The 27,645-nt window shown below is 38.9% G+C and overlaps 1 protein-coding gene across 3 annotated transcripts; it reads left to right on the plus strand.

Moving 5' to 3' along the window:
- Positions 1-2,126: 2,126 nt before the first annotated feature.
- Positions 2,127-27,057, plus strand: KDSR (3-ketodihydrosphingosine reductase). 3 transcript variants are annotated; one of them, XM_030444445.1, is made up of 10 exons: positions 2,127-2,455; positions 10,223-10,312; positions 11,439-11,495; positions 15,357-15,422; positions 15,566-15,661; positions 16,790-16,981; positions 18,647-18,730; positions 21,294-21,377; positions 23,227-23,328; positions 23,674-27,057. In XM_030444445.1, exons 1-10 carry the CDS (start codon positions 2,348-2,350, stop codon positions 23,791-23,793), a joined length of 999 nt encoding a protein of 332 aa, XP_030300305.1. In that variant the 5' UTR covers positions 2,127-2,347; the 3' UTR covers positions 23,794-27,057. The 3 variants fall into 3 exon arrangements, with proteins under 3 accessions (XP_030300305.1, XP_030300306.1, XP_030300307.1); XM_030444446.1 differs by lacking the exon at positions 18,647-18,730; XM_030444447.1 differs by lacking the exon at positions 15,566-15,661.
- Positions 27,058-27,645: the final 588 nt, after the last annotated feature.

Consider the following 27,645-nt stretch of genomic DNA (forward strand, 5'->3'; position numbering starts at 1 on the left):
AACGCATATAGAATGTGTTGATCACTGATTCTTTCCAGTCCACATCTTATTTGACTTCTGCTAACAAGATAATTAAGGCACTGTCTTAATGTAATATGCCTGGCTTGCTAATCAACTTCCATGGTTGTCACTGGGGCAGCTGGGATCTTACTGTGCTCAATTTCTTCCTCACACTTCCTCCTGTCTCTGCACTGAACTCAAAATGCCACCAAAGACAAATCACAGGTCAATCCCATTTCTGAACCAATTCTTGGTGTCACATCCTTTTACTGCATCAAATTCAGGTTCTTTGCTCTCACCTTGATAACTGCATAATCCCTGCCCACATCTCTGTTCCCATTTCCACCTACTCACTAGTTCTAATCTCCTCTCCTCCAATATTACTTTCACACCCTCCTGCACACCCTCTTGCCTAGGGATGTTTGGGTTTTGTTTTGTTTTGTTTTTTGTAAACTATTCTATTCTGTACAAGTCAACGTCTGCATAATTACTAATGAGAAAAAGTAAGGGAGTTTTCCCAGTTATAAATAATTATAAATTTTTAAAATATCAATTTCAGACACTTATACTGAATCAGTATCTAAATATCTAAGTCAAATATACTGCATTATTTTATGCAGCTTGCTCTGGAAAGACTTGTTTCTTTGTTTTGATCTTTGTTCTATTAAACCTTAAAGCTGAAAATCATTCTTTTATCTTTTCTTTTCCATGCGAATAACATGAAAAGCCTGTAGTTTCACACAGCAGAGAACAGTGAGCTGAAAAAAATTTCAGCTTTAGATTTTAGAATACGGGAGCAGCATTAATCCCAAACACAGCCAGCAGAAAACTACAGAGCTCAGTTGCTCAAAAACTGAGTCTTGCAGAATCCACATCTGTTTTTACTGGGGGGCAATGATGTAAAGTAGGCTTTAAAACCCATCTGGGATCAAGTCAGTCAATTTATCTTTCTTAAAACATTTTTTTTTTCTACCTCGCCGACACATTTTCCCATAGAAGGGTGTGCTTTATGGTTTTGTCCCTTTTTGAGTGCACGTCCCAGAAACAGTCTGACACATCTCCACCATTTGAATTGCATCAATTAGTACCCCCAGGCAACGTATTAAAAAGCCTGTGTACGAACCAAACAGGTGCTTAATAGTCTAGACATTTTTGTAAGCGTGTGACAAGGAGGTGATAAGTGCTTAATATTGCCACACTGAACCAGCAGCTTTTCCTTCCCCTCTCAAACTGTCTGCTTGTAGCCCATCAAAGGGAGATTCAGGGAGCACACCCGTCGCAGGGAACCGGTACCTTCGAGTCACGGAAGCGTTTGGGTTGGGAACGACCTTAAAGCCCATCTAGTTCTGACCCACTTGCTCGGGCAGGGATACCTCCCACCTGCCCAGGATGCTCCAAGCCCAATCCAATCTGGCCTTGAACACTCCAGGGAGGGGGCAGACACAGCTTCCCTGGGCAACCTGTGTCAGTGTCTCACCACCCTCACAGGAGATAATTTTTTCCTAATGTCTAACTTAAACCTTCCCCTCTTCCAGTTTGGAACAGTTACCTCTCGCCCTATCACTCCACGTCCTTATAAAAAGCCCCTCCCCAGCCTTCCTGTCGACCCCTTCAGCTACTGTACGTCCCATACATGGTCTCCCCGAAGCCTTCTCTTCTCCAGGCTCATCCATCCCATCCCTCTCCGCCTCACCGCCGGTACGCCCGGACTCCCGCCCGCTCCACCCGCTCCTTTCGGCGGGAAGCCGCCGCCCGCCCCACGTGACGGGGCGAGGCCACCGCCCCTCCGCTCAGCCCCGTCCGCCCCGGGCACGGACCCCGAGGGGCGGCAGGGTCTGCGTTCCGCTCCGCCTCTAAGAGACGCCCTCCCAATGGCCGCCTCCGGGCGGTTCCTCTCCTCCCCGCCGCCCTTCGCCTCCACCGAGGGCCCTGAACACAAAGCCCCCCCTTCTCCGGGAGGCTCCGGTCTGCAAGCGCCGTCCCGCCCCCCAGCCAATCAGCGGCCGCCTTTTCCCTCTGCCCGGCCAATCCCAGCGTGCAGGCCCGCGCCCTCTTCGCCAGCCAATCAGGGGGCGGCGTGGCGGCCGCGCTGCCCTCCTCCCCGCTCGACCCGTGCCAGCGCCTTCCCCCTCCCGCCGGCAGCCGCGGCTCAGGCTGCCCTCACGGCTGCCCGCCCGCTGCGCTCCCGCTGCCCTCACGGTGCCCTCCCGGCTCCTGCGCCGGGCTACGCTCGGCGGCGCCTTCTCTCCTTCCCCGTAGTAGCAGCTGCAGCAGTAGCAGCTGCCGCCGCCGCTGCCTGATCGGGCCTCGCTCGCCGCGACCCCTTTCCGCCGGCGCAGCCCGAGCCATGCTGCTCCTGGCGGCCGCCTTCATCGTGGCCTTCGTCCTCCTCCTCTACATGGTGTCGCCGCTCATCAGCCCCAAGCCCCTCAAGCTGCCCGGCGCTCACGTCGTGGTGAGTGGGGAGCTCCGGAGAGGGGAGGTTTGGGGAGGGAAGACGCGGTGTGTGAAGAAGGGGTCTCCCCGCGCTCTCCCTCTCTGCCGCCCGCTGGTGGCGGGCGGGGCGTCGGCCTCGGCGCCTTCCCCGCCGCTGCGGGTCGAGGGGATTGGAGGCCGCTGACCCCCCGGCTGTGCGCCCAGGGCTACGGGAAGCAGCGGGGTGGGCACCCCGGGGGGATGTGGTGGAGGTAGGCCCCGCTCCCGAGGGGATGAGGGGAGCCAGCCTGTGGGTGGTGGGGGCGAGGGGGCTGTGGCGGGGCGGGCAGTGGCTGCGGGACGGTGCTGAGCGGCAGCGGGAGAAGGGGGAGGCTGCAGGCGAGGGCCGGCGCTGAGGTAGGGGGGTGGGAGGGTGTCAGCGTGCGGGGTGTTAGGAATCTTGGCAGCCGGCTGTAGCACCCCGAGCTACCGAAACATGGGAGCCACAAGTCCGAGTGATAAGGAAATGACCTGTAGTGATGGCTCTGGCAGCCGCTGTCTATCTCGGGTGGCTTAAGGCGATCTCCTGAGTCACCAGGAATGCGAACCCCGTCTTCAGCTTAACGTTTACTTTGTTTTGAGACATCCCTTGGGTACTCTCGAAGTTACGGGCTACCCCGGGTTTTGTTTTCTTTTAGCGTCTCCCGAGGTATTTAGGTGGTGCGTGTGCTCACAAACAAAAGGCAAAATCTCTGGTTTCCCTTGCTCTAAACAAACAAGTCGGACCTGAGGAAGTGGGAAGACTAATAGAGAGGAAGTGATCAGATGACACTCATGCACCTTTTCGTCTTTACGTACATAGATGTCGATGTCCATGAGCAATATTTTAACAGTCCCTAATCAAGATTGTAACAGTAAGTCTTTAGAAGGAAGTCTTCAGAAGGACATACTGTTGAAACAGCTCACGAATTGTACAGCATAGAAGTTGTATGGTACGTGGCTTGGGGGCTGAGGAAGGGGATCAGCACTCTGGTGCTTTCAGGTGGGTCACAAATTTGGATGCATCAAAGCAAATGAGCTAAGCAGTTCTCTATGCCGAGAAGCTATGGTTTACTGTTTGGTTAAATTTGCTTTTAAGGGGTGCATAGCACTTGCAGATGCTCTTTTTTTGCTCTGGAAGTTTGGAATAATCCACAAGTTAGACCTTTCAGGTACAAGTGAATTTACAGATTTTTTTTTTTTTTTGCCTTTTTTTTTCTGAGGTTTTTAGTATTATTTTTTTAGTTCCTCTTCTGAGGATGGACCTGTCCTCAGAATAATTCAGACCTGTCCAAGTTGCAACAGTATTTCCAAGTTGCTTTGTGCAATAGGTGTTACTTGGATGCTGTAACTGGCTTTACAGCATCATATACTCTATGAGGTGTGTTCAAACTTGCATTAAGGTTCTCTGATTATGGCTCTTCCCACAGAAGTACTGCTTGTTAAAGAGGAACTCTCCAATAGGATTTTAGGAACTTTTCAACGCTAGGTAAAGGAAAGGTGAAGCAGACTTAACGGCCTTCTGTGACTTTGCTGCAGAAATAGAAAACCAAATAATAAAAAGCTTAATGGATTTTATTCCAAAATTTTCTGGTTTGTTTCTTTATATTGTGATTATCCCAAGGTTTTTTCCTGTTCTTTATGTGAGTAAACTCTGTGGAAGTATATTTCACTGCGCTGGTTCTTTCTCATCATAATGGTTAATTTTTAAAAGTTCACACTGAAAATAATGAGGATGTTGTTCCCTTTTAATGACTGCAGCAAATTACATTAGCAGCTTAAGCTCAATTTGATATAGGTGGATGTCTCAAAACCAATATTGCTGCAGGTCTTATAATATTAGCAATCCAGCCATAGAAGTCACTGCTGATGGAAGAAAAGACTGTAGGTATATTTAACTTGATATAAATAAAAGCCTGCAGGTAAACAGTTTTATTGTTGTCACTACTGTCAGAGCACTAGTTGTTTTATTTTGACTTATGCTCTTAAAAGTATTAATGCTAATGAAATATGGAGCAATTGTTTCTTGTTTTACTATATCTTAGATTTCTCGATGCTATTAATAGCACTGGATACCTGTACATTTGGATTTAAAATGTTCTAGTGTCATGCATAGGGAAAAGTACTTGATAATGGTGCTATAATTCAGAAATTTTGTTCAGGGAAGCTTTCCACACTGTGTAGTCTTGCATCATATACCAGGAGTAAGTGTTCTCGGCTACTGAAAGGACTGAGAGAGTTCATGAAAATATTTAAGCACCATAACATTATTTAAGGACTACCTGGAAGTCTTTTCACAGAATAATATTAAGATCTGTTTAAGTAATCTGCTTATGTAAATTGTTTTTATTACCTAATTTGAATAAAACCATAGATTAACTTTTGGTAATTTTTGTCAGGCCTTGATGAAGTAAAAACCTGTGAATTGCATACTTTATTGATTATGCCCTCTGAATAGGGCAAGTAAGATAAAATTTTTCAATATATACTCAAATTGTTTTTCCAAGGTAGAGGAAGTCATACTTATCTAGAAACTCCTCTTTTTATTGTTTGCATATAGCACACCTTTCAAATTCAGTACGCATTACCTATTTTATGAGAATAAGCTATTATTTTGGTAGCTGGTCGTAATAATTGACAGGAAAAAAAAATTGGATAAGGCAGTTTATCTCTGCTTTGTGTTCATCATGCTCACTTGCATACCTTTGTCAGGGATGTTACATGTTCTCTCTGCTCTTTCTTTCCCTTTCTCTACGTCAAAAGGTACTTCGATGGAGCAGAAGGCAGCAAAAACTTAGATGTTGGGGCAAAAGCGGCCTCCTGTAAATTTCCAGAGTGAGATATAGAAGCTATCCTTGCTGAAATGCCAATGCTAACATTCCCCTCCTTGTTTCAGCCTTAAACCAAGTTGAAATTTCTGTGAAAAGAAATCCACCCTTCGACCTCAGTGATGTAAATGCAGTTTATCAGAGCTGGTAGACTAACAATGGCAGGAAATGTGAAGATGCTTTCTACTTGGGGCTGTCTCCCAGTCAGATAGGAAAGGGCCTTTTGCTTGGACATAATTTGGGATGGTCATGCCAAACCCACATGCATTAGGGTCACCCCCAGTTTAGAAGTAGTTTCACCACTTCTGTGCAGAGCTCAGGTTGATAACTGTGGTCAACTTTAAGGCCAGCAAATCTTGGTGTCTCAACATCAGAGCTCTGATGCATCCAAGTGATTTGACAAGAGGTCATTTTGAGCCTAGTCAGGCACAGTAACCACTGAGAGCGGATTAGAGGGATGTTCTAGTGAAACTGAGTTACCTTCTGTTGGAGCACTGTCTAAAGAGCATGAAGCCAGCCTGCATCCAGTGTTCAGTGAAAGTCAATAAGCTCTGCTGGAGATACCATATCAATCAGGTATTGATCTTGATCATTCCTGATCACATTCGGCTGACCATCTCATCAATTGAAGCAAATTTGCAGTATCTCAGATTTGATAGCCAAAGAGGGCAGTTCTCTGTACCTCACTCCAACATTTGCATATAAAGGGGGAAATAAACCTTATGATCCTTAGATCCTTAGTAGCTGAGCTCTGTTATCAAGGATTGTAGCTGAAGAACTTGGAGCCAGACCCTTTTTGGAATATCTAATTCAGTACCTTTTGTTTTCAAGCGCAGAAACAGCTCAGTAACATTGCTCAAGGGCTGGTAGTATTGCATTCTAAACATCTTAATTAATACGAGGATTTAATTGTGCCTTCCTCTCAAGAAATTAGTTTTATTTTGAGTTGTGTAGACTAGACTTTCATTTTTGCAAGTTCTCTGAGCTTGGGTTAAAGTGCAATTTAAATGTAGGATCCATGGCAGTTCATATGTAAGAAACAAATGAAATGCAGTGGCACTGTAGAATTACTAGCCACAAGGGTAAGTAACAGTAGTAGTGTCATCTTTAATGTGTGCTCTTCCTTTAATTCTTAGCATTAATGTTAGTAACTTACCTACCTAACAGACTTCATAGATTTGCTTAGGCTATCTTCATTGTAACACAAAGTTTTTACTAGTGTTAGGGGTTTCTTTGTTTCAGCTGTGTGAGCGTTCATGGTGAATGTTCCTGAAAGAGGTGTGTATTATTTACAAACTCCCACGTAGTAGTAACAGCCTCCTACCTAAATGCTGAAGTTCCTGCAAATTGATACAGCCTTTTGTCACTGACCTGTCATGAGCTCTATCCAGTGATCTTGGGTGTGACTGAGAATACAAACTTCCTTTTCCCATTTCTTGCATCACTTTAGGCTTTGTCTTTATGCAGTGAACTTTAGCATTTTCTGACAAGCCCCAGGGGCTTGGTGCCAGTAGTTTTAACTTCATAAAATTCCTTAAGCACTGGTGTAGTTGACCAGTTACATGTAGTTGACCAGGACAGCCAGCAGTTTGTGCATGTAGTAATCAGCTCTCTCTTAGTGTTACGCCAAAAATGGGAATTGGAACACTGTTCCATGCACGCTGATTAGTTAATATATATATGTAACTATATATTACATACAGCTACATATATAATACACATAACGATAATAGTATATATGTAATGATATATATCATTATATATATATGAAATAGTTGTGTATATATAGCTATTTATATAATATATATAATGAGAATAGTATATATATAATAATATATATCATTACATATATAAGATATAGTTGTATATATATATATACAAACACCCCAGCACTAATCAGTGCTGGTATATCTGCTGCTGTTGAAAACCTGTAGAAGCACCTCCCAAACACTGGGGTCTTCCTGAATCAAACTGAATCTTTTAATCTTCTCAGAGATTAATTGAAATCTTTGCAAACTATTTTGCAAATATACTAAAAATTTTAACTTTTGGTCATAAAGCATTAAGTTAATTCTGGAGTTCTTCTGAAGCCCCAAATCTTTAACAATTGCACTCTTAAAGACTCGATTGACTTTGAAAGCAGTCGTTCCTGGTTCAGAAGACTACAAACCATGTTTCATATTTCCAGAACACAACATGGATCTTGGAGTCATCCTCAAAGCTTAGTATAATCTGAAGTTAATCTGCAGCAGCTGAAATTAGTCTTTGTGAATGTTATGGCCACTCTTGGCCTATTTGTGACTGCAGGCAAACCAGTTGTAAACCTCGAGCCATGTTGTAGATCCTTGTTTGCTGGGATTATTTGACTTTCACCAAGTTAATTTTAAAGGATAGTGACAAAATGCTCGTATGAAAGAAGAGTTTAGTGACTCATGGGAATATTCATTTGACTCTTCTGACTTTATTGCCTCCGGGACTGGAAAGAATTTTAAGGATAACGCTTCTCTGAAAGCAAAACTGAGGCACTGGCAGATGAGAGAACACAAAGCTTTTGATAGGGTGTGTAGTTAGACATTGGGAATCTTTGCTCTTCCACTAATAAGCTCAGTGCCTCAATGGTCTGATACTTAAAATGGAGATGAAACCTTACTTTCTCTTGAAGTATTTTTGAAAGGTTTTGATAAAGAAAAAAAATTAATATTTCCAGAGCAATCTGAGTCGCTTTTTCCAATTTTTAGATCTGTATTTCAGAAAACTTTTCATCAGCAGATTATTTTTACAATAACTTCTAGGTATGCTAGGTTATAGCGTCTTAAACATAGAATCACAGAATAGTTTGGGTTTGAAAGGACCTTAAAGATCACCTGGTTCTAACCCCCCTTCATGGGCATGGATACCTCCCAGTAGACCAGGTTCCTCAAGGCCCCATCCAACCAGGACTTGAATGCTTCCAGGGAGGGGGCAGCCACAGCTTCCCTGGGCAACCTTTGCCAGTGTCTCACCCCTCTCACACTGAAGAATTTCTTTCTAATGTAAATCTACCTTTTTTCAGGTAGCATCTTCCTTCTCACAGTCCCCACTTTTGCTTTCTGCAGCTTGGGTGGTGTGGCCAGAGCCCTCGAGGCAAAAAAATTGTAGAGTACCTCAGTTTATTCAAATTCCTGTCTGACCGTCACTTCTGTTTCCTTCTGGAGAGGGCCCACATTTTCTCGAGGCTTCCTTTTTTTTAATCTCTAACATACTTTTGGAAGTTTTTGTTTTTAACCTTGGTGTCCCTGGCCAGACTTAATTCTGTCTGGGCTTTAGCTTTTCTAACCTGTTTACTCAGACAGCCTCTTAGTACTACTCCCAGACAACCTGTCCTTGTCTCCACCCTCTGTAGATTTTCTTTTTGCATTTAAGTCTGTCCAGGAGCTCCTTGTTCATTCATGCAGGCCTCCTGCTGTTCTTGGCTACTGTCATCTTTGTTGCTTCTGGGCCTGGAGGAGGAGGTATTCCTTGAGTATGGACCTCCTCTCCTCTCCAGGGCTTTATCCCAGGGTATCCACAGGGAGCCAGCGTGGGGACCCTACCAAGCAGATCCCTGAAGAGGTCAAAGTCTGCTCTCCTGATGTCCAGAGTAGTGATCTTGCTGCACATCCTCCTTGTTGCCCTAAGGATCCTCAATTCCGCCATTTTGTGGTCGCTGCAGCAAGTGGTCTGCCCTTCAGCTTCATATTGCCCACGAGCCCATCCATGTTAGTGAGAACAAAGTCCAGCATAAAACCTTTCCTCACTGGTTCCTTTACCCCTTGGAGAAGGAAACTGTCATCAATGCATTGCAGGAACCCTCTGGATTGCTGGTGCCTTGCTATGGTGTCCCTCCAACAGAGACCAGGATGCTTGAAATCCCCCATGAGGGAGGACCAGGGCTAAGGAACACGAAGCTGCTCCTATCTATCTTCAGAAGATCTCATCCACTCAGTAATAATCTTGTTAAAATGCAAATAATTTGGGTATATATGGAAGATAGCAGTGTTTTTTTAAGGATCAAAAGCACATGCAGACTGAGACTGGGCTTAAATGAACACGTCATCTAGAGGTAGCAGCAGATGGGTAGACATTTTTAGTCAAAAAAAGAGGTCAGGATTGTTGTCTACATCTTGTTTCATGTGAGATTCTTGAGTAGGTTTGTTGAATGTGAGAAGTGTTAAAGTGACTAGCCTGTGTATTAATATCATTTGGCAGTGTATCCTCCTGCAATGTCTGATGCAGGTCTTCAGTCATCACCTTGTGTTTTTCTATAGATGAACTACTGATTTCCTGTTTGTGGATAAAACTATTCAGTGTTACAGTTTAGAAGAAGAAGAAGAAAAAGTAACGGAATTTTCAGTGCTGAAATCCAGAAAATTGTAATAGTGAGAGAGCATGAACAGTTCAAGGTCAAAACTGCTGGGCCATGAAATACTCCTCAGAGGGTCAACTGTTGGATTTATGGATTTTTTTTTTAATAAGAAAGAAGGTATTTTCTGTTCACGTAGTATCTTCAGCAGGTTAATTTTACAAATAAAACCTGCTATGAACAGGTATGGAGGGGGCCATATGTAAATGTATTATTATGGCTAACATTAGTAGTGATGCTTTTAGGAATAACACACAAAAGTTAGTCAGAATTGTGGGAGTGGGTCTAAGAGTCCCAGATGTAAGGAATGAGCAAAAAACACCCCTGAGGTAAAACTGGCTTTATGGTAGAAACAAACACTTATTAATCTATTTGGATCTTATTTTTCATTGACACTCGGTAAGTAACCTATCTTTAGTGTACCTTCTTTATTCATACCTCATTGGGTGGCATTTTAATCTTAGTACATTTTTAGAATTTTAATTTGATTCGACTTTTACCATATGGGAGGAGGAATGAGAATAGTGGACTAACACTGTCATTTTCAAATAACTTTTAGGTAACTGGAGGCTCTAGTGGAATTGGAAAATGCATTGCTATTGAATGTTATAAACAAGGCGCTTTCATAACGCTGATTGCAAGGGATGAGGTAAGTGTATGAGTTTTTTTCCAAGCTAACTCCTTTCACAAAATATATGTAGGTGTGGAATAATTTTGGAATTGATAATTTTTCATAATTTTTTTTCATTGTCTATTTCAAGGGGATCCTAACCATTTTAAATGAATGCATTTGAATAGCAGAGGTGGCTGCCTTTTTAAGGAGAGTAGGCCATATGGAATTTGTTGTTTACTTGCCTTAAAACTCTGCCAGTGCTATCACTTCTGTTAACAACAATTATTATTTCACAGTCTAGATCTGTGGCAGAGGACAAAAGCAGGAAAAACCCTATATTCCTTAAAATGGAGAAATTTCCCTTCAGTAACCCACAATTGGGGGATTAAATATGATTCTTAACATTCACAGAGCATTTTGATGTCTGATCAGCATTGTGTAAGATTTTTTTTAAAGTGAAAAACTGTTCATCAGGACAGCTTTGAAGGAAAGAGATGCATTGCTGTTTTGTTATTTGGTGGTGTTTTTTTTCAAGCAAGAAATATTCAGAATTTAGACTGATTCTGTTTTCATAATGAGTTATTTTATTTGTAAAGAAAAGGAAATATTCAGGAAATAAAAGCAGTTAACTTCTGGACGGGAGGTGGGGGCTGAATCCCAGCTGTCTTTGGTAATTTACACTTAAAAACTTTATTTGCATAACATTGAATAGAGCCATAATTAACACAGTTTTTCTTAAAAGGAGTACTACAATTTGGATTTATCAAACTTTAGTTTAATTTTTATGATCATTACATTACAGTGATTGTTCTTCATAATAATTTATGTAATATTACAGAAATATAAAATAGAAACCCCTCTTAAAATACATGAGAAAAATTAATGCCTACAGTCTAAGGTGCTCTGTGTCATTCCATGAAACAGCAGCATTAAATCTGTTACAGAAGTTGTTACTGGCGTTACAAGATTAGAGTGAAAAACAGGTAAGCAAATTCTGGTAGCTTGATGGGTTTCATTTCATGTTTTCATAAATCTGTAATATTACAATACTGATGTGTTGAGGATAACTTCTTTGGGGTTTAGGGAATGTTTTTAAGCCTTACTGAGGACTACTGTTACTCTGGGAACTGCAATGCTTTAGCTGTTCTTGTATCCATTTCAGAACAAACTGCTGCAGACAAAGAAGGAAATAGAAAAGTATTCTGTTAATGACAAGCAGGTAAGATCACTTCTAACAGTAGCTGTTGTGTGTTTTGTTCAAGTTAGTCACTACAATATTCTTCAGAAGTCCTGTGAAACAAAGCTGTTGAACAAAATAAAGAATATCCAGTATTTGAATTAAAAAATACCAGTCTGCTTACATGTGCTTTTCTCAGCTCCACCGCATTTAATGTTGTCTAGCTAGTGCACTAGCCTGCTTTTCTTAGAAAAATATTGATTTCTTCAGCTGTAGGTGTAGTACACTTTTTTGGATAGCTGCAATTTATTGTCACACAATAAGCATTTGTATTCTTCAAAGTAAAAGAACCCAATTTTTTTTCAAACCTCTGGCATTTTCACAATTGATAAATGCAATTACTGTCTTCGAAAGGAAGTTCAGATACTTCTTTCCAGGTTTAGTTCACTATATCATACTTGTATTCCTTTCCCTGGCAAAGTGATGTAACAGATACACAATTTAAATTTGTGAAATTCTGACATTTCTGAACACTGAAGCTGCTTTGATGAATAGATAATGCACTTGTGCATAAAGGCATTGACGTAGTGCTTGTGGAGGTACTAGCTTAAAATAGGTAAACATACTATGTTCAAAATATGCAACTACAAGATGAAATACTAAAATAATTTTCTCACAAAACTATTAATCAAGGGTAGAGGGGAAATAGTATTGACGCAGTAAACATCTTTGACTTCTCCTTTCTTGTGTTCCAGAACTTTTTTTGCTATTTTTATGATTACAGTTTCAGGCAATTTATTTGTCTGTGGAAAGGGATTTGAACCGATAAGTCGGTTATTCTGTTGAAAAGAAGCAATGGAGAAAGCCAGATACTTGGAGGAAATAATGTTAGTATTAGCTGATGCAACATTTTCTTAATACCTCCATTTATTAGATAAGATTCTCTCTTTACTTTCTTATAGTTTGTAAAATGGCTCAAGCTGATTTTTATTTTTTTCTGTGCATGCTGCCTTACTCAGATCAACTTTATTTGAAAAACTAAGCCATTTGAGGTGAGGAGGAACTATATATTTTGCCCATTAAAAAAATAATCCAAATAACTATTTTTTTTTTTAGCTGTTCTAGTTGTTTCCCAAGCTTAACATTAAAGTTAACTTGTCAAACACCGTGTCAGAATGTTGTTAAAATCTGTCTGAGCTTGATAAATGCAAACCTTTCAAGAGAATATTACTTGGTACGTGTTGACAAGAGTTTCAGTGAAATCCCCCAGAAGTGTCTTCAAGGTTGTATGAGCTCCAGTGTGACCTGACCAGGACAGCTTTTGCAGGAGCAGCTGTAGACTTGCAACCAGGTTAAGCATAGGCAATGGTAGTGATGGGCAGAGTGGCTCCTCCTGAGCTATTGTTGGCTGTAGACCAGGTGCCAGGGAAAGCTTGCCTGGTGTGAATGCAAGGAGCAGAACTGAAAAAAGAAGGAATCTAGAGCAGAGCTCAAACTGGAACCTGCAGATGAGAAGCTGTAAAAGAGAATTGCTGAAAGTGAAGAGAAAGATACTGTTTCATATGGATTTGGTACACGGAAGCTTTTACATTTACTGAAGGTGGAGCTAAGAGATCCTCAGGAAGGATTACGTGAGCGTTTGCTGTCACCCTTCAGCTCTTGGATATATACATGAAACCAGGTTGCTAGGGTCTGGCATCTACCTACATTTTACCATTCCACTTGACAAATGGTCTTTGGAAAGCATTTGCATGAAATTTATTTAGAGTGCTGACCCAACAGTCTTTATTGGGTATAGATGTACAATGGAACAAGATCTTTGGGATTTTTTCAATACTTAAAAAACCCTTTCCTAATACAGAATATTTTCATTTACTTAGATGTGAGTTGAATCCATCTTTTATTTAAAAGCTTTAATGATCCAACACCATAGACTATTGAAACCAAAAGGGGAGGAGCAGGGCTGGGGATATTAATCTATTTCTGGCAGCATATCCTGTGTCCTAGGTGTGGATCTATAGTATGTGCTTTGGATTGAAGTTAATTGACATATTGTAATAGAAGAACGAATGTAATAATGGAAGCAAAGAGGTGAATTTTATCATGTGACAGCAGTTAATGAAAGCTGTGGCATTTCTTGAGCATTGTGTTCACTGGAAGAATGTCTAATTTATGCAATTCGATATATTAACCAATAGCTCCAGTTTTGACACAGAACTGTTTTGTTTTGTTGTTTTTTTTTTTTAACCTCCTCTTGCAAAGACATCCAGATAAGAAATCTGCGTAATTTTCATTCAACTGCTATTTTGCTCTTAAACCTATATAAAAGATAAAGATTTCCAAAATGTAGTAAATGCCCTGAGGGCAGATGCATGCAGACCTGCCAATAACCTGCACCACAAGTTTACTGTGATGCCCAACTACACACAATGCTGGGAGGCAGAAATAGTCAACCTGCTGTACAGGAAGGGCAAGCACATTCTGTTTATGCAGCGAAGAAGTGTTGCAGGGGCAGAAATGACAGATTACTAGCTGCCAAAGCAGTTAGTTACACTGTGGTAAGCTTCTTTTTTTGCATGTTTGTGTTCACAAGCTCCATGACAAGTGGTCATGATGATACTTGTTAGGAACTGGTGATGGCTTTTGTTATTGCACCTCAAACTGAGTCAAAACAAATTGACCCAAGTAACAAAAAGGATAGAAATTGCAACACAGTTACAGGAGTCCCTCCTTTTGTTGTGATATGAGATTGCTTTTCCTTTCAACATGATGAATTGCCCTGAAGCCATGCTGATTGCTCAGCAGAGTGGGGAAGCTTGTATGTCAGTACCTGGTCAAGCTGGAGTTCGTAGTGCTCTTACAGTTGGTAACCCAAGAACAGCACTTCCTTTGGCTGGAAGTTTATTTGAAGGTGCTTCAAGATGCAGATTCTTAGATCATCTTGCTGAATGTAATCAGCAACTTTCAAGAAAACCTTTTAGCTGCAGCAAAACTTAGGCATCGCTGACATCTGGGTTTTGTTGTCCTGTCTTGCCTGCCCTCTGCATGCCCATCCAGATTCAATGCTTATTTTCGTTTTTCTGTATCTTTAACACTAAACCCCATAGTCTCTGGTGCCCATACAAAGACAAAACATACATTACTTCACTTTTTAGATAGATGTTATACTGTGCCACTAGTCACTTTTTCATGAATTTTTGTTATTTTTTCCTTGACATGTCCCAATTAAATACTGTACAACTAAGTTTACTAGGTTTTTTTAAAAACTTTTATTTTTAAGTGGGTCAGTGAGTCACATGCTTTGCCAGTACTATAGCTAGTACTAATACTTGCTTTATAGATTTTGGAAAAATGTTTTTTTGCAGTGCTGATACTGCAGTTTCAGAGCAATGCTCTGCAACCATGCCCCTCTATGATGTGGAAAATGGTGTTTTTTCTTAAAGATAAGCCTAAGTCACACCAATGATCTGTGTTTAGTTTACATTAATGAAAGTTAAATGACACTGGAATTTTGATTGCCTTAGTTAGAGTAGTTTTTACTAAACTTCATGTAACAGCTCAAAAAATGGTGTGTCTTAGTGCAGTAAATTAGAAATTATATGTTGCACATCCTTGCATGTGCTATGAATATCCTGAAGTGCTTATTTGTTCTTAATATAATTTTAATTGTACTAGAGTTGTGTTTATGTGAGGGAGAAGGGCTCAGAGGTGATAAGGATAGGGATTGCTTTCTTCAGTGTGGGAGAAGTACATCTTGTTGTATCAAAAAGACTTGTTTGGTTTTGGGGTTTTTTTTTTCTGGAAAATGCATCTTTGGGTTTTGCTTCATTTTGAAAGGCTGAGAGTCAACAGTTACTGGACTTAGCTGTCTTGTAAGAATGTTCTTTCATTTTCCTTTTCTAGGTTGTACTGTGTATTTCTGTCGATGTATCTAAAGACTATGAACAGGTGGAGAACGTTCTAAAGCAGGTGAGGAACCAATGGCTTCATCTACATATTTTAATCTTATCTGTGTGTGACCTATTTCTAATGGAAGTAGTTTCTCATAATGTTGCTGTACGATAGGAAGGTTTTCTTCCCCCGCTAAAGAACCTCTTAACCTCCTCTTCCAGGCTCAGGAGAAGCTGGGGCCAGTTGACATGCTTGTAAATTGTGCAGGAACATCAGTTACAGGAAAATTTGAGGATATTGAAGTCAACTCTTTTGAAGTGAGTGAGCATCCTTTTTTATTTTATGATGTTTTCTTATTCAGCCAGTCTAACAATTAAATTACTTTCCTCTGTCCTTGCAGACTCTGTATGAATAGTGGTGCATTTCGTTTGTAGTGGCTGTTAGAATTAAAATGTATCTTTAGATTTGCAGGGATTACATCTAATTTTTCACCTAACTACCCATCCATTGATGTGTTAGAACAGTGAATTGTGATTCTGAGATGGGTCCTCAAGACAGCAAAAAGCCTATTTTTATAGTTCAAAAACTATTTCTAGTTTTAAAACTATTTTTATAATTTAATGCACTGTGAAAGGCACTGAATTGCATGTGGTCTCAATTTTTTTGCTGAAGATTTTTTTTTTAATATTTATAACCTGTTTATGAAAAATGCTGTGATATCAGTGTTCAGCTCTGAGGTGCACAAATTGTTTGCAGCTTGAGAAACTCCTGCTCCGATGAAAAGACAAAGAAAACCAACAAATGCCAGACCCCTGTGTTTTAGTTACTTTATGCCCACAGCCCTCAGGCCTCCAGTCACCTGCAGATAACATTGAATCATCTGAAAATATGAAATAAACATAACTTTTCTAATAAACAATCATCCATTATACGGCTTTTAAAGGCTGGCAGTTGTGTGTTAGGTCTTCTAGAGAGTGACATTAAAGACTTCCCCTTATCCTGCCAAAGATTAAAATCTCTGAAATGCATAAATACATAGAATTTTTCCTGTTTCCTGTTTTACAAAGCTCTTTAAACTTTCATTTCAGTATGTTTTCATACATAATGTGTAAATGGATTGCTTCCTGGACACTGTTTGGGTTAGATTTTCCCTCAAATACTCTTTTTTTTCCTTGAAGGCCATATGGTTCACAGTATTACCAGTATTCTGGATGCATTTAAGACTTGTAGATAGACTGGATTTCTTTTGGCTTCAAGTGAGGTTTTTAGTTACAAAGCAGTGTAGAATGGAAAACAATTGTTCCTTTTGCCAGCTGATACAACTACAGATCTAGTGAACTTCATTGTTAAAGCAGGCTGAAATAGTGATTTTGGATAAATAATGCCAAGCAGCTGAAGGATTCTGAGTCTTTGGCTCATCTGCTGTATTAATGTCATTTGTACAGAGATTAATGGCAGTCAATTATCTGGGAAGTGTTTACCCGAGCCGAGCAGTAATCGCTACCATGAAGGAACGAAGAATGGGACGGATTGTGTTTGTATCATCTCAGGCTGGACAATTGGGCCTGTTTGGTTATACAGCTTATTCTCCAACAAAGTTTGCTCTCCGAGGGCTGGCTGAAGCCCTGCAAATGGAGGTATGTGTGCAACAGTTTAAGTATTTTCTATTGTTAAGCAAACCCTGCTTTTTTTCTTACTATCAGCACAGTGCGTTTTCACTTAAATAATTCTCTTTTTTTTTTTTCCTGTGCAGCCTTGCTGATACCTGTGTGCTATGTTGGCCCTTTTTTTGGCAGCATTGCAATTCTATTGCTCTCCATGGGGTTGCAGAAACTAAGCTGATTTCAGTTGTGTAAGAGGGAATAGATTGAATCTGTTCCTAAAGCTGAAGATGAGCACATGTGCAGGCATTTTTTTTAATCTTTTACTAAAAAGACCAGGATTTTTTAGTGTTTTTAGTAAAAGTTTTTTTCTAGGCTCTAAGTGCAGACTGATACTGAGGATCCTCTGGGTTCATTAGAGACAGGCTAGTGATTCTCAGTGTGTTTATAAGGCCATGGTAACTGCTCTGTGAACCACATGAAACAGTAAAACTTGTAAGCACCAAGGAAAATTGTGTTGACAGTGGTTCACCCTTCAAAATTTTGGCAAATATGAACTTTTTGGAGTGCAACGATCTAAGCTTATACCTAAATCAGGACTAAAAAACAAACTCATTCAATGGAATGAGGTTGATGAGTACTTTGTAGTAAGACAGGTAAAATCTGTTTGAAAATTACTTCCTCCTATTCTGCTAAGAAAGTGTGTTTTAGTTGTTAAATGTTAATATATTAAGTGCTGTGTTTGTTTCTGGACCCTTGCATAGTCCCTGTTGTTGCCCTGTTCTGTTCAAGGTAGATGGGGTAAAACTTCTTTTAATCCCTTCTGGCCTGCCAAATAGAGCAATGTGACTGCAGAGTTTTTCTTCAGACTGATACCAGATATTTTTTGAAGACTAAATTCTTCAAAACTAAAACCAGGGCATTTTTGGACCTGTGATGTGATATTTCAGTGTTTTCATGTAGAATGTTTGTACATATTTGCATTGTTGTTTCTGAATAACAATGCAGCAAGTGATGTAGTTCTATAACATGTGCATACAAATACATGACCAAATACAACCCTCAGCATGCTACCTTACATTTTTCCTCACGCTTTCTACTTATTTTTGTCTCCTTAGATTTTGACCCCTTGCAAGTTTATACCATGGGTTGAAAAGCCTTGTCACTTGAGTATAACTCTTAAAGATATCAAATTTGAATTTTAAAGTTTTGTTGTTCCTCTTATTTTTGTCCAGCAAAGAAAATATAATGTGTTGAGGTAAACAACAACAGAAAAAGCCTGTTAATGAGCCTCAGTGAAAAACCTTTTAGCCTTGTGTTTATGAATGCTAGGTACTGGAGTTTGGCAATAGTTGTCTTTTTTTTTTTTTTTAATTGAAATTGGTAAAATTGGAGAGCCCAACTACTATAATATTCCTCCTAAATGTGTTGAAAAACACTTAGATGCATCAAATAATTTGCATTAAATGCCAAGTTTTTTTGATATTTCTGCTAAGCAAAACATCACAACCATCTCTTTAAGATCCTTGCTGTTTCTCATTTAACAAAGCTTGCAAGTGTTGAACGTGAGGGTGACTTAAAACCAGAAGCCATTTAAATTCATGCTTGCTCTGCTTCTTTGGTATAAGAGAAACTAATGAAGTTGAGGGACAGGTAAAAGCTGTCAGTATTAAGATAACAGTAAACTTTTGTAAACTACAGGTAAAGCCTTATAATATCTACATAACGGTGGCCTATCCTCCAGATACTGACACACCTGGCTTTGCAGAAGAAAGTAAAACAAAGGTAAACTGTTCTTCAGCAATACTGTGATGTTTTTTAAAACTTTGCTTTCACTGAAAATAGTATTCCAGTTTTGCATCGTTGATAATACACAGTTGTTCTCATAGGTGTTACAGATCAAAATAAATCTCAGACCCTTCCATGAAGCCTGCAGACTGATGGTGCTGTATGTGTGTACATGGTGACACACCTCAGTAGTAGCTGTTGTTCAGTAGAAAGGAAAACTCTTGCATTGTGTTTGTAGTGCAAATGACAGTATCCCTTTTCAGAAGGGAGTGTCAATAGTATGCTTTTTTCATTTGACTTACCTTGAAAGCTTTTACCTTCAGAAATGTTAGTCACCTCTCATCATTTGACATGTCCCTACACAGGAAGTATAATTCCAAAAACTACTTTCAGACCCCCTTCTCAGACTGAAGTACCAGGTAGCCAGAGAAAAATGTCTCTATTTTTAATTTTCGTGGTGTGAACTAGAAACCTGATATCTACAGAGATCAGCCTTTTCAAGTTGCCCCATCATCTATAATAGGAAATTGGGGGTGAATTCCATTTTGCCTTTCATCTTTTATATAGGAATCAGTAGGGATTGTGTAACACAATTCTTACTTAGTTGTTTCCTGATACAGATATTCTGTATTAAATGTGTACTCCCACACATCCACTTGAAGTGCCAGAATTACACATCTGCAGATACTCCTATAGCTTGCATATTCTCTGGGATTTATTTTTTTTTTAATACCCAGTTCCAGAGAAATAGTCACCAGCAAAACTGTTCATCTAAGATTTCTTGTTTAAGGAGATTCAGTAACATTTATCTTATTTGTCAGAAAGGTTTTATTTTAAGCAAACTCTGTTTTAACATACATGAAGTCTTTGACTTGCTTCTATCACGGCAGCCCAACTTAAGTCTCTGAAATAGTGCTTTGCTCTGGCTGTTCAGATGCTCGCTTATTATTGTTGCATTTATTTAATACTGATTTGTTTAGAGCATCTGTCCCTGTAGTTTTCACCTCTTTGGGACTAGGCTGTTTTTCTCTGTAATCATTGTGTAGACTCAATGTCAGGAATAGTTTTCCTGTGTTTAATCATTAAGTTTTCTTCAAGGTTTTTGAGGTTTTTTTGGTTGGTTTGTTGTTTTTGTGGTTTTTTGAGGTAACTGCTTTACAAATGACAACTGCTGTGGCTGCGTAGGCAGATCAAGTATTTAATGCCCGATTTCTGCTTACCTTTTTCTCAACAAGTGTCATTAACTTCAGCTATTTGCTCCTGAGCAGCTGCAGATTTTTTTCTCAACAATATTTTACTTTTAACATCCCTTTATCTCTTGTCATATTTAGTTGATACTGGCCAGTAAGCTTAAAGTACATAGTGGTCATGAGATGGAGAGAGATGACATAAGGTATTGTAGGAAAGCATGTAAAAGGTGTTTGTTATGTGATTTCTGCTGTCAAACACCCTGATTTTCCTTCTTTTTCCTCCTAAAATATAAAATATACATACTTTCAAAAAAAAAAAAAAGGGGGGGTTCTTTGAGCTTGGTCAGAAAATGGGCCTGTTTCTGTGGAATTTAATTTCTGTAGTACTTTGGACTGATAATGAAAGAGAAACCTGTAGCTGCTCAGTTCTTCCCTAGAAATGTTTTTTTAAGTATTAATCTTGGAAGCAAAGTAGTTCAAGTGTTTCACTAGGCATGAATGCTTAAATTTTATGAAACTGAGCTGAATTAGCCATTACAAGTCAACTTGTGACCAAGTACTCGTACTCCCTAATTTAGCACTGTTTTTCCTTCATCAGCTGAACTATTCTAACATATTGAGCATTTAATTCAGCTGCTGTGTGGTTAGCTCCATCATCGTTCATTTTGTTCAAAGGACATGAATTACATGCTTCTGAGTACTTCAAAGCATATTTTTGTCATTTGTTTCTCTAACAGACCAGATCTGTATTGGGTTTTTTTGGTTTTCTTCTTTTTGGTGGGTTGGTTTGGTTTGTTTTTTGTGAAATAACTTGTGATTGCAGAAGTAACTGCCATAACTGCTTGCTTCTATTGAGCTAAAGTGGCTTAAATTATCTGAACCATGAAGAAATGAAATGCAGTGATGTATTTTGGTGGATACCAGTGTATGGAGTTTTGAGAAATTTAAAAAAAAAAAAAAAAGTTGTTTTGTAGGATCTGACAATATTTCACGTTTATTTTTTACTTCATTTCTGGCAAAAAAATGTAAATGAACTAATACAGTTATGGAGGAGACATAGTTTAAGCATTTGATAGCTTCTACTGAAAACAAAATACTTGGAACAGACATTTTCATATTTTATTAGTAGTAAACTATATAAAAAAAATATAACTCGAGGACAAGTTGGCATTTCTCCTAATGAAATTTGGCTATTGATTATGATGGTGCTATTACCTCCCTTTAAGTGGATTTTTTAGGTGATAGTATGATACTACTTGCTAACAGTGATGTAATCCATGACAGAGGACCCCAAACCAAAATTTGACTTTCATATTTTTTTTCTCCTGTGTGCTGATAGTCAAACTTACGTTGGTGTTTTTCTGCTAAAGCCCTTAGAGACGAAGCTAATTTCTGAAACCTCATCTGTTTGCCAAGCAGAACAAGTTGCCAGAGTTATAGTCAAAGATGGAGTAGTAAGTAAATTATCTTGTTTAAGTCTGTCTTCATTGGAAAGCCTGGGGTTGCATGTAATGCCTGTTCAAGACTGTAAGACAGTGGCTAAGCTAAATGCAAAATCATTGTAAATAAATTTAGTATTTGCTGGTTAGTTTGAACAGGAAGTATTTCCCATATATTTTCTCTTGCTCCTGTGCCCAGAAATAATTTTACACGATCTCTTGAAACCAAAAAGTATCTGAAGACAGAAAAAAAATAATGCACCGGTATGATGCAATGTCTCAAAGGCAAATTATGGCAGATTTTAAAGCTCTAAACTCTGACATTTTTTATAACCTCAAAAACTTGTTGTACTATCTTTTCTTGCAGATGAGTTGGTATAAAAACAATTTTAATGTAAGTTAAGGCCATCAAGCCTTTTTGGCTTTTAATGGCTTAAGTATGTGATTTGTGAGTGATTAAAATATGTAAAATGCTTCTCTAAGTGGTGAATGGTGTATTGCCTTTCTAAGAAATACTTTTTAATGTTTTGTGCTATAGAATGTTTGCATGCTTAATAATAAAGCACTTTAAAAGGGAAACAAACATGAAATTTCAGGTTCATAAAGCAGAGCAATTGGATCTTAAAATCTAGTTATTTTGCACTTCCAAGTACTCTTGATCTTCAACATCGTTTACATCTACAACAGGTCTTCTATTGGGAAATTCTTGCAGTGTTTTCACAAACAGCATTTTCACGTTAACAAAGAATTATGTCTGGTTTTGGGTGGCAAGTTTTAAAAGCAAGTACTGCCTCACATAGTATTCTGCTTTGGTGCTCAAGGAAAAGTAATCTCCTCTCTAATCTTAAACATCTGTTATTTCTACACCATGCTTTCCAGCACTTTGGATGATATATTAGTTCAGACATGGTCTTCATGCTCTCAAGCCGTCAACTGAGAGTCTAAAATAGAAATTAAAAGGTAGTTCTGTACTGAAGGAGCTCTCAGCCCTCTCAGGCATGTGTTGGAAACTAACCAAACCTCATGTCCTCTACTACTTGCATGGATTTATTCCTAACCTTGATTCAGGAGCATCAGCTTCTCCTTTGTTGACTTCTGCACTCCATAGATTTAGTCCTGCAGTGTTTCAGAAAGTCTGTTTTCCAGCATAAGATCTGCTGCAAACAAATGGGAGAAGCCTCAGAGTCAGAGCTATAGAGTTGCAGTTCTCCTGATGAGTAGTCAAAAAACAACCAAATTAGCAACATTTTCCTGATGTTTGTCCCCCCTCTTCTGCCAGCTAAATTGCTTAGCAGGCTGAGTATCTCTCAGTGCTGGGGAGGGCACATTAAAAATCCTTGATGTGAATGCAGGAGAACTTGTTATCAATTATTTAATACAATTCCCTGCCAAATCTGATGTGATAGCAAACTGATTTCAGCAAAAGAGAGGTGGTATTTTATTCTGCAATTGTAGTAGTTGATGATATGACACAGTTAGGAGTAATTCTGTTTCTGAAGTATATTTATAAACAAGAGTACCATGCATTTTCTCCATCAGTAGTCATGCTTCAAATAAAAATTCAAAGCCTTTCTGTCTTGTAAAGCAATCTGCACTCATTTAGCACATCTCTCTCTCACAAGAGAGGTTAGCCTCCCTGTCCATTTTCAGTGAGTACTTTCTGGAATGTTGCTGTATAGCACAAAATATTTTTGAATATTTTGTATCTTGGTTGTGTCATCAGTCTACATAAAAATATTTATTGTTAAGGACATCAGTCAGCTATACTTATGAAGAATAGCTTTTGAAATAAGACACATCATGACCTGCCAAGATGGATAAATTACCTTTTTCTTTTCTTAACTCCTGTTTTCCTTCTATTCAGCAAGGGAACTTTAACAGCTCAGTTGGGTCAGATGGTTACATGCTATCAATATTGACAAGTGGAATGTCACCAGTCACTTCTATTATGGAAGGTCTTCAGCAGGTAAGATTTGGGAAAGCCCCAAAGTCACAATTTCTTATAGTGGTAAACAATTTAAAATGTAGAACATTTATGCAAACATTGTTTTTTCATCAAGTGGCTGTCAACACTGTGAAAACCTTTGTTTAGGAAACCAAATTAGTATTTTCAAGCTGAAACAGCAAGTTGGCTGGAAAGATTGCTGCCTGCTACTCAGTCATGAACTGTTACATAGTTATGGTGGTTTTCATGAGTTTGTTTTCTTGAAATTTTATTACATACCTGCCTGGGCCTCTTGTTTATTTCACAAGTAAATAATATGCTGCAATCTGGGATTTTAAATTAATTGAAAGATGTTTCTGTTTCCAGGTTGTTTGCATGGGCATTTTTCGCATCGTTGGCCTGTTTTACCTAGGAAGCTTTGACAGCATAGTTCGTCGCTGCATGATGCAAAGGGAAAAATCTGAAAGTACAGATAAAACTGAGTAATCTTTTACTTTGGATTGAAAGAAGAATTTCAAACAGTCCTGGACAGCTTGCTGCTTAAGTGGGACTCAGTTTTTCTCCTGAAGGATTTACACTGGAAGTACTCACGTATGTGACCAATGAGTCCCCTCAAAAGCTAGGAAAGAAAACAAAAGTACAAATCCAGAAAATGCCAAACTATGCAAAAGTGTGAATGAGGATTAGATTTGGGTTTGGTTTGGTAGTTTGTTTTTTGTTTTTGTGTTGGTTTTGTTTTGGGTTTTTTTGTGATTTGAGTTGGAGAGAATCTAGGGAATCTTGAAGTGATCTGCAGAGTAGAATTGTAAGAATGGACTTTGTGTGGTAATCCTGGACAAGTGCTTAAGTTTTCTCTCTTTAAGGCTTGTGGACAAAATAAGTACCCCAACAGACTGGGCTGAAGTAGATAGAAGGTCCCCTAAACAAGTCGGTACCTTTTGCTAATGTTTTGGGACTGTTTTTAATTTAGAATGTTAACTTTTCCGTCGGCCAATCTACAGATCCTTCTGCCAGTGACAGCTTTCCTTATTCCTGCAACTGTGGAAAACTTAAGATGGCAGATAGATTTGTATGATCCAAGCTTTCTCAGTCTGGGAGTAATTAAAAAGTATGGCTTAATATATGCCTACTTTCTAAAGGGAGATGAAGAACCCGTTCCCACAGAGAGATGCTAGGAGATGTGATCAGGTCTGTAGCTCTTTTGGCCTTTGAAGTATGATGTGAACAAAAGAAGTTTCAAACCAGGATCAGCTGTGTTGATGATGACTTTCACCGTTTTAAGCCATTGAAATAATGTATGATTTTCACAGATACTTACTTTTCCTTATCTTTCAGTTTTTGCTCTGGAACGGAAAGTAGCTTTATGCTACTGTTATGCACATTATTTTTCAAAGCTGCAAATGATGAGCCAAACAGTCAATGAGAGAATCAATGGTAATTAAAATGCCAGGCTCTTCCAGTAGCAGGAATGTAGCTTTTTGGGGCAGAGAGGTCAGGAGGGGGAGGAGTGTGTGTCAGAATGACATTCCACGCTTAATCTTTATCACTACACATAAAAACTTTCACATGCCAAGAAATGCCCCACTTCCAGTTTGTTTCATTTACATTATATGAAACAAGGTTGCTCAACAACTGCTTCAGAATACACGGAACCCAGTGGTTGTTTCTAATGATGCTTAAGTTTAACACTGAAAAAGCTTGATGCATAACAATGATGCTTTAAGGGTGCACTATATTTACTGTTTATTTAATGGACCACTATAGCAAGTGCCTTGTGAGCTGCTTTATTTTTTTAAAGCTGCATATTTTGTATTTGTTAGCACTGCTGTGTTCTCAATGTCTTGTTCTCCATTTTCAGTCAGAACTCTGAATTTAAAATTACTCATAAAACTGGGCACTTTCACTTCCTTAAAAGTAGTATTTGACAACAAAAGAGGCAAAATTGATTGCTTTTATTGTGATACTCTCTACATCTACTTAAGAAGAGGTATTCAGTTAAACTGAGATGAAAAATAATAATGGTTAGCTGGAAAATGGTGGTTAGCTGGAAAACCTTTGAAGTGTAATTTTCAAGGGTCTTTATTTTCCCTTTCTGAATGCAGTTTGTCACTTCATATTTTCTTCACCCAGGCTAAACTTGCTTTAATACCTCGTTTACAAACATTTTTGAGGGGAGGGTCACATTGGCACTCTCATCTTAAGTGGTTAGACTTTCATTAGGTTGTACGTGTTGAGGCATTGTTGAATTCTTCACAGAGCCTGTTTCAGGTCCTGTCTCCTGATTTTGTTTAGGTATGTGAAGTTGTGCATGCCTGTAATATATTACTAATTTTGAGAATAGAGTATATTCCTGCATTTTTAAACAGCTGGGCTTCAGTGCAAAGCAATCTAGTGTGTGGATGTTTCCTCTGCTGCTTAATGTGAATGACATAATGGAGCATTTGTCATAAACCCATTGTCAAAATTGCTGTGTTTCTTAAAGCAACACGACAGTGCTGTTTGGACCCTGCTGTCTGTGTTAATTCTTACTTTGATGGAAATCAAATATTCTTTTGGCCACCTGCAGAAGACAGCAAAAATAGGTGAGTGTGTTGTGCTGTATTTTGAAAGAAATGCTTATGTAAATGATTTGACATCAACACAAGCTCGAAGGTCAGGAATTAAAACCATTAAGACTTCAGATACTTGAATTTTTGGATCTTCAGCTTGGAATGTTAAAGAGGGTTGCATTTAAGAAACATAATCCAGAAGGTCAGAGCACAGAGAGGCAGCAGGGCCTCCTTAAAATATTTCAGGTGGGATATCTTAGATCATTAATCACTCTTCCTTGGCTGAAGAGTCCTCTCAGTACTGACTGATAAAAGGTCTGTGAAGGAGGAATACTGGGTGAAAGTTATGTCCCTGACCTATTGAGACTTCAGTTTACACCTAATTTTGAGTAGCATTGACAGTAAAACTGTAGGTTGAGCCCTTCAGCAATTGTGGAAATTGGAACAAGGCAAGTTTTTTGAAGGAATAGGTAAAGAATAATATTGTTTCATGGTTTTGCTTCTGCTGTTGCAAGTTAATGCAGTTAATTTTAACTGATACATTTTCCCACTGTTTTATTGTTGAAGCAGCGAATTGTCAACTAAAGCAGCCTTTGGTGTAAATTTTTGTTTTCTTATGCACATTCTCTACCAGTGTACTCATTTTAAGGTCCAATATTAAGTGAAGGAAATGCCTTGTAATCTTGTGGAAAAATGTTTAGCAGCTGAAAAACTATTTTGCCAGTTTAAATGTTACAAAACCTCTGCATTGAAATGTTTTTCACAGTGTATTAGTTCTGTGAAGAACTCCAAATAGGCTTTATTACTTTTTGTCAATAATTTAATCACTTGTGCCATATCAATTGATGTCTTGTCTCTTGTTTTCTTGGTCAGTCGTTTAAGATTTAGGCTTTGATAGTCTTTTCCGTTCCATGTAATTTCTAATGACTGCTTACAATAAATCTGTATTTAAGCTTTATATATAGCTAACTTCACTAAGGTGTTCATGTGCAATTTAAATAGATTTAATATTTTACTAAAAAAATATAGGTAAATAAACTTGATTTGCTGTGAAAAACTTTAGGCACTTTTAAATGGTAACAATATATAGCATTATTTGTAAAAAGAAATTTTGTGCTTATTGCATCATCATTTTTGTGCCAGAATTGTAAACTAGTTTTCATATTTTATATTTCTCAAAATAAATGGAGAATCAACAAAGCTTGTAACTTCTAAGTTTATTGGTGGGATGAGGATCAATGGATAAATTAATTTGCAGGGCTCAGTGGCTTTTGTTTGGTTTTAAGTCTGGGATTAATTTAGCAGAGTCCTCTTAATTTTGTAGGACAGCAGAAGGGGCATTATATCCCTCCATTTAGCAGCTTAGGGCAGAGGTGTACAGCAGATGAAGGATGTAAAGAATTCCACTCAATATTGTCAGCAGATCCAGGGTCATCAAACCATAATGAAAGTGGGATTAAATTGTCAAAATCTGTCTTCACTGCAGGAGGTGCTCCCAGTATGTAACTGGTGCTTGTGAATCCTGAGGATCCAAGTGGTGCTCATTCTTCCTAGTGGGAAACAATAGAAATAATAGTTAGAGGCGCTCTCTTTCTGTGCCACTACTGAGCAGGCAGCTGGACAGAAAATTACTATATTATGTTTCAGCTCTGTGCTAGGGGGGCTTGAGGGGATATCTGGCTTCAAGATAATCACAGGGGAGAAATAGCCCTGAGATAGTTACTCTCAAAGTAAATTTAAAATCATAGAAAAGTCCAATCTTTTAGACATTCTTAATTGTCAGCCACAT

Source organism: Calypte anna, chromosome 2, assembly GCF_003957555.1.
Source record: "Calypte anna isolate BGI_N300 chromosome 2, bCalAnn1_v1.p, whole genome shotgun sequence".
Taxonomy (NCBI): domain Eukaryota; kingdom Metazoa; phylum Chordata; class Aves; order Apodiformes; family Trochilidae; genus Calypte; species Calypte anna.

Coding starts and splice junctions, on each gene's coding strand:
- KDSR (XM_030444445.1), top strand. CDS start 2,348: ATGCTGCTCCTGGCGGCCGCCTTCATCGTGGCCTTCGTCCTCCTCCTC. Junction 11,496..15,356: donor ATTCTGTTAATGACAAGCAG/GTAAGATCACTT, acceptor TTCCTTTTCTAG/GTTGTACTGTGTATTTCTGT. Junction 15,423..15,565: donor TGGAGAACGTTCTAAAGCAG/GTGAGGAACCAA, acceptor CTCCTCTTCCAG/GCTCAGGAGAAGCTGGGGCC.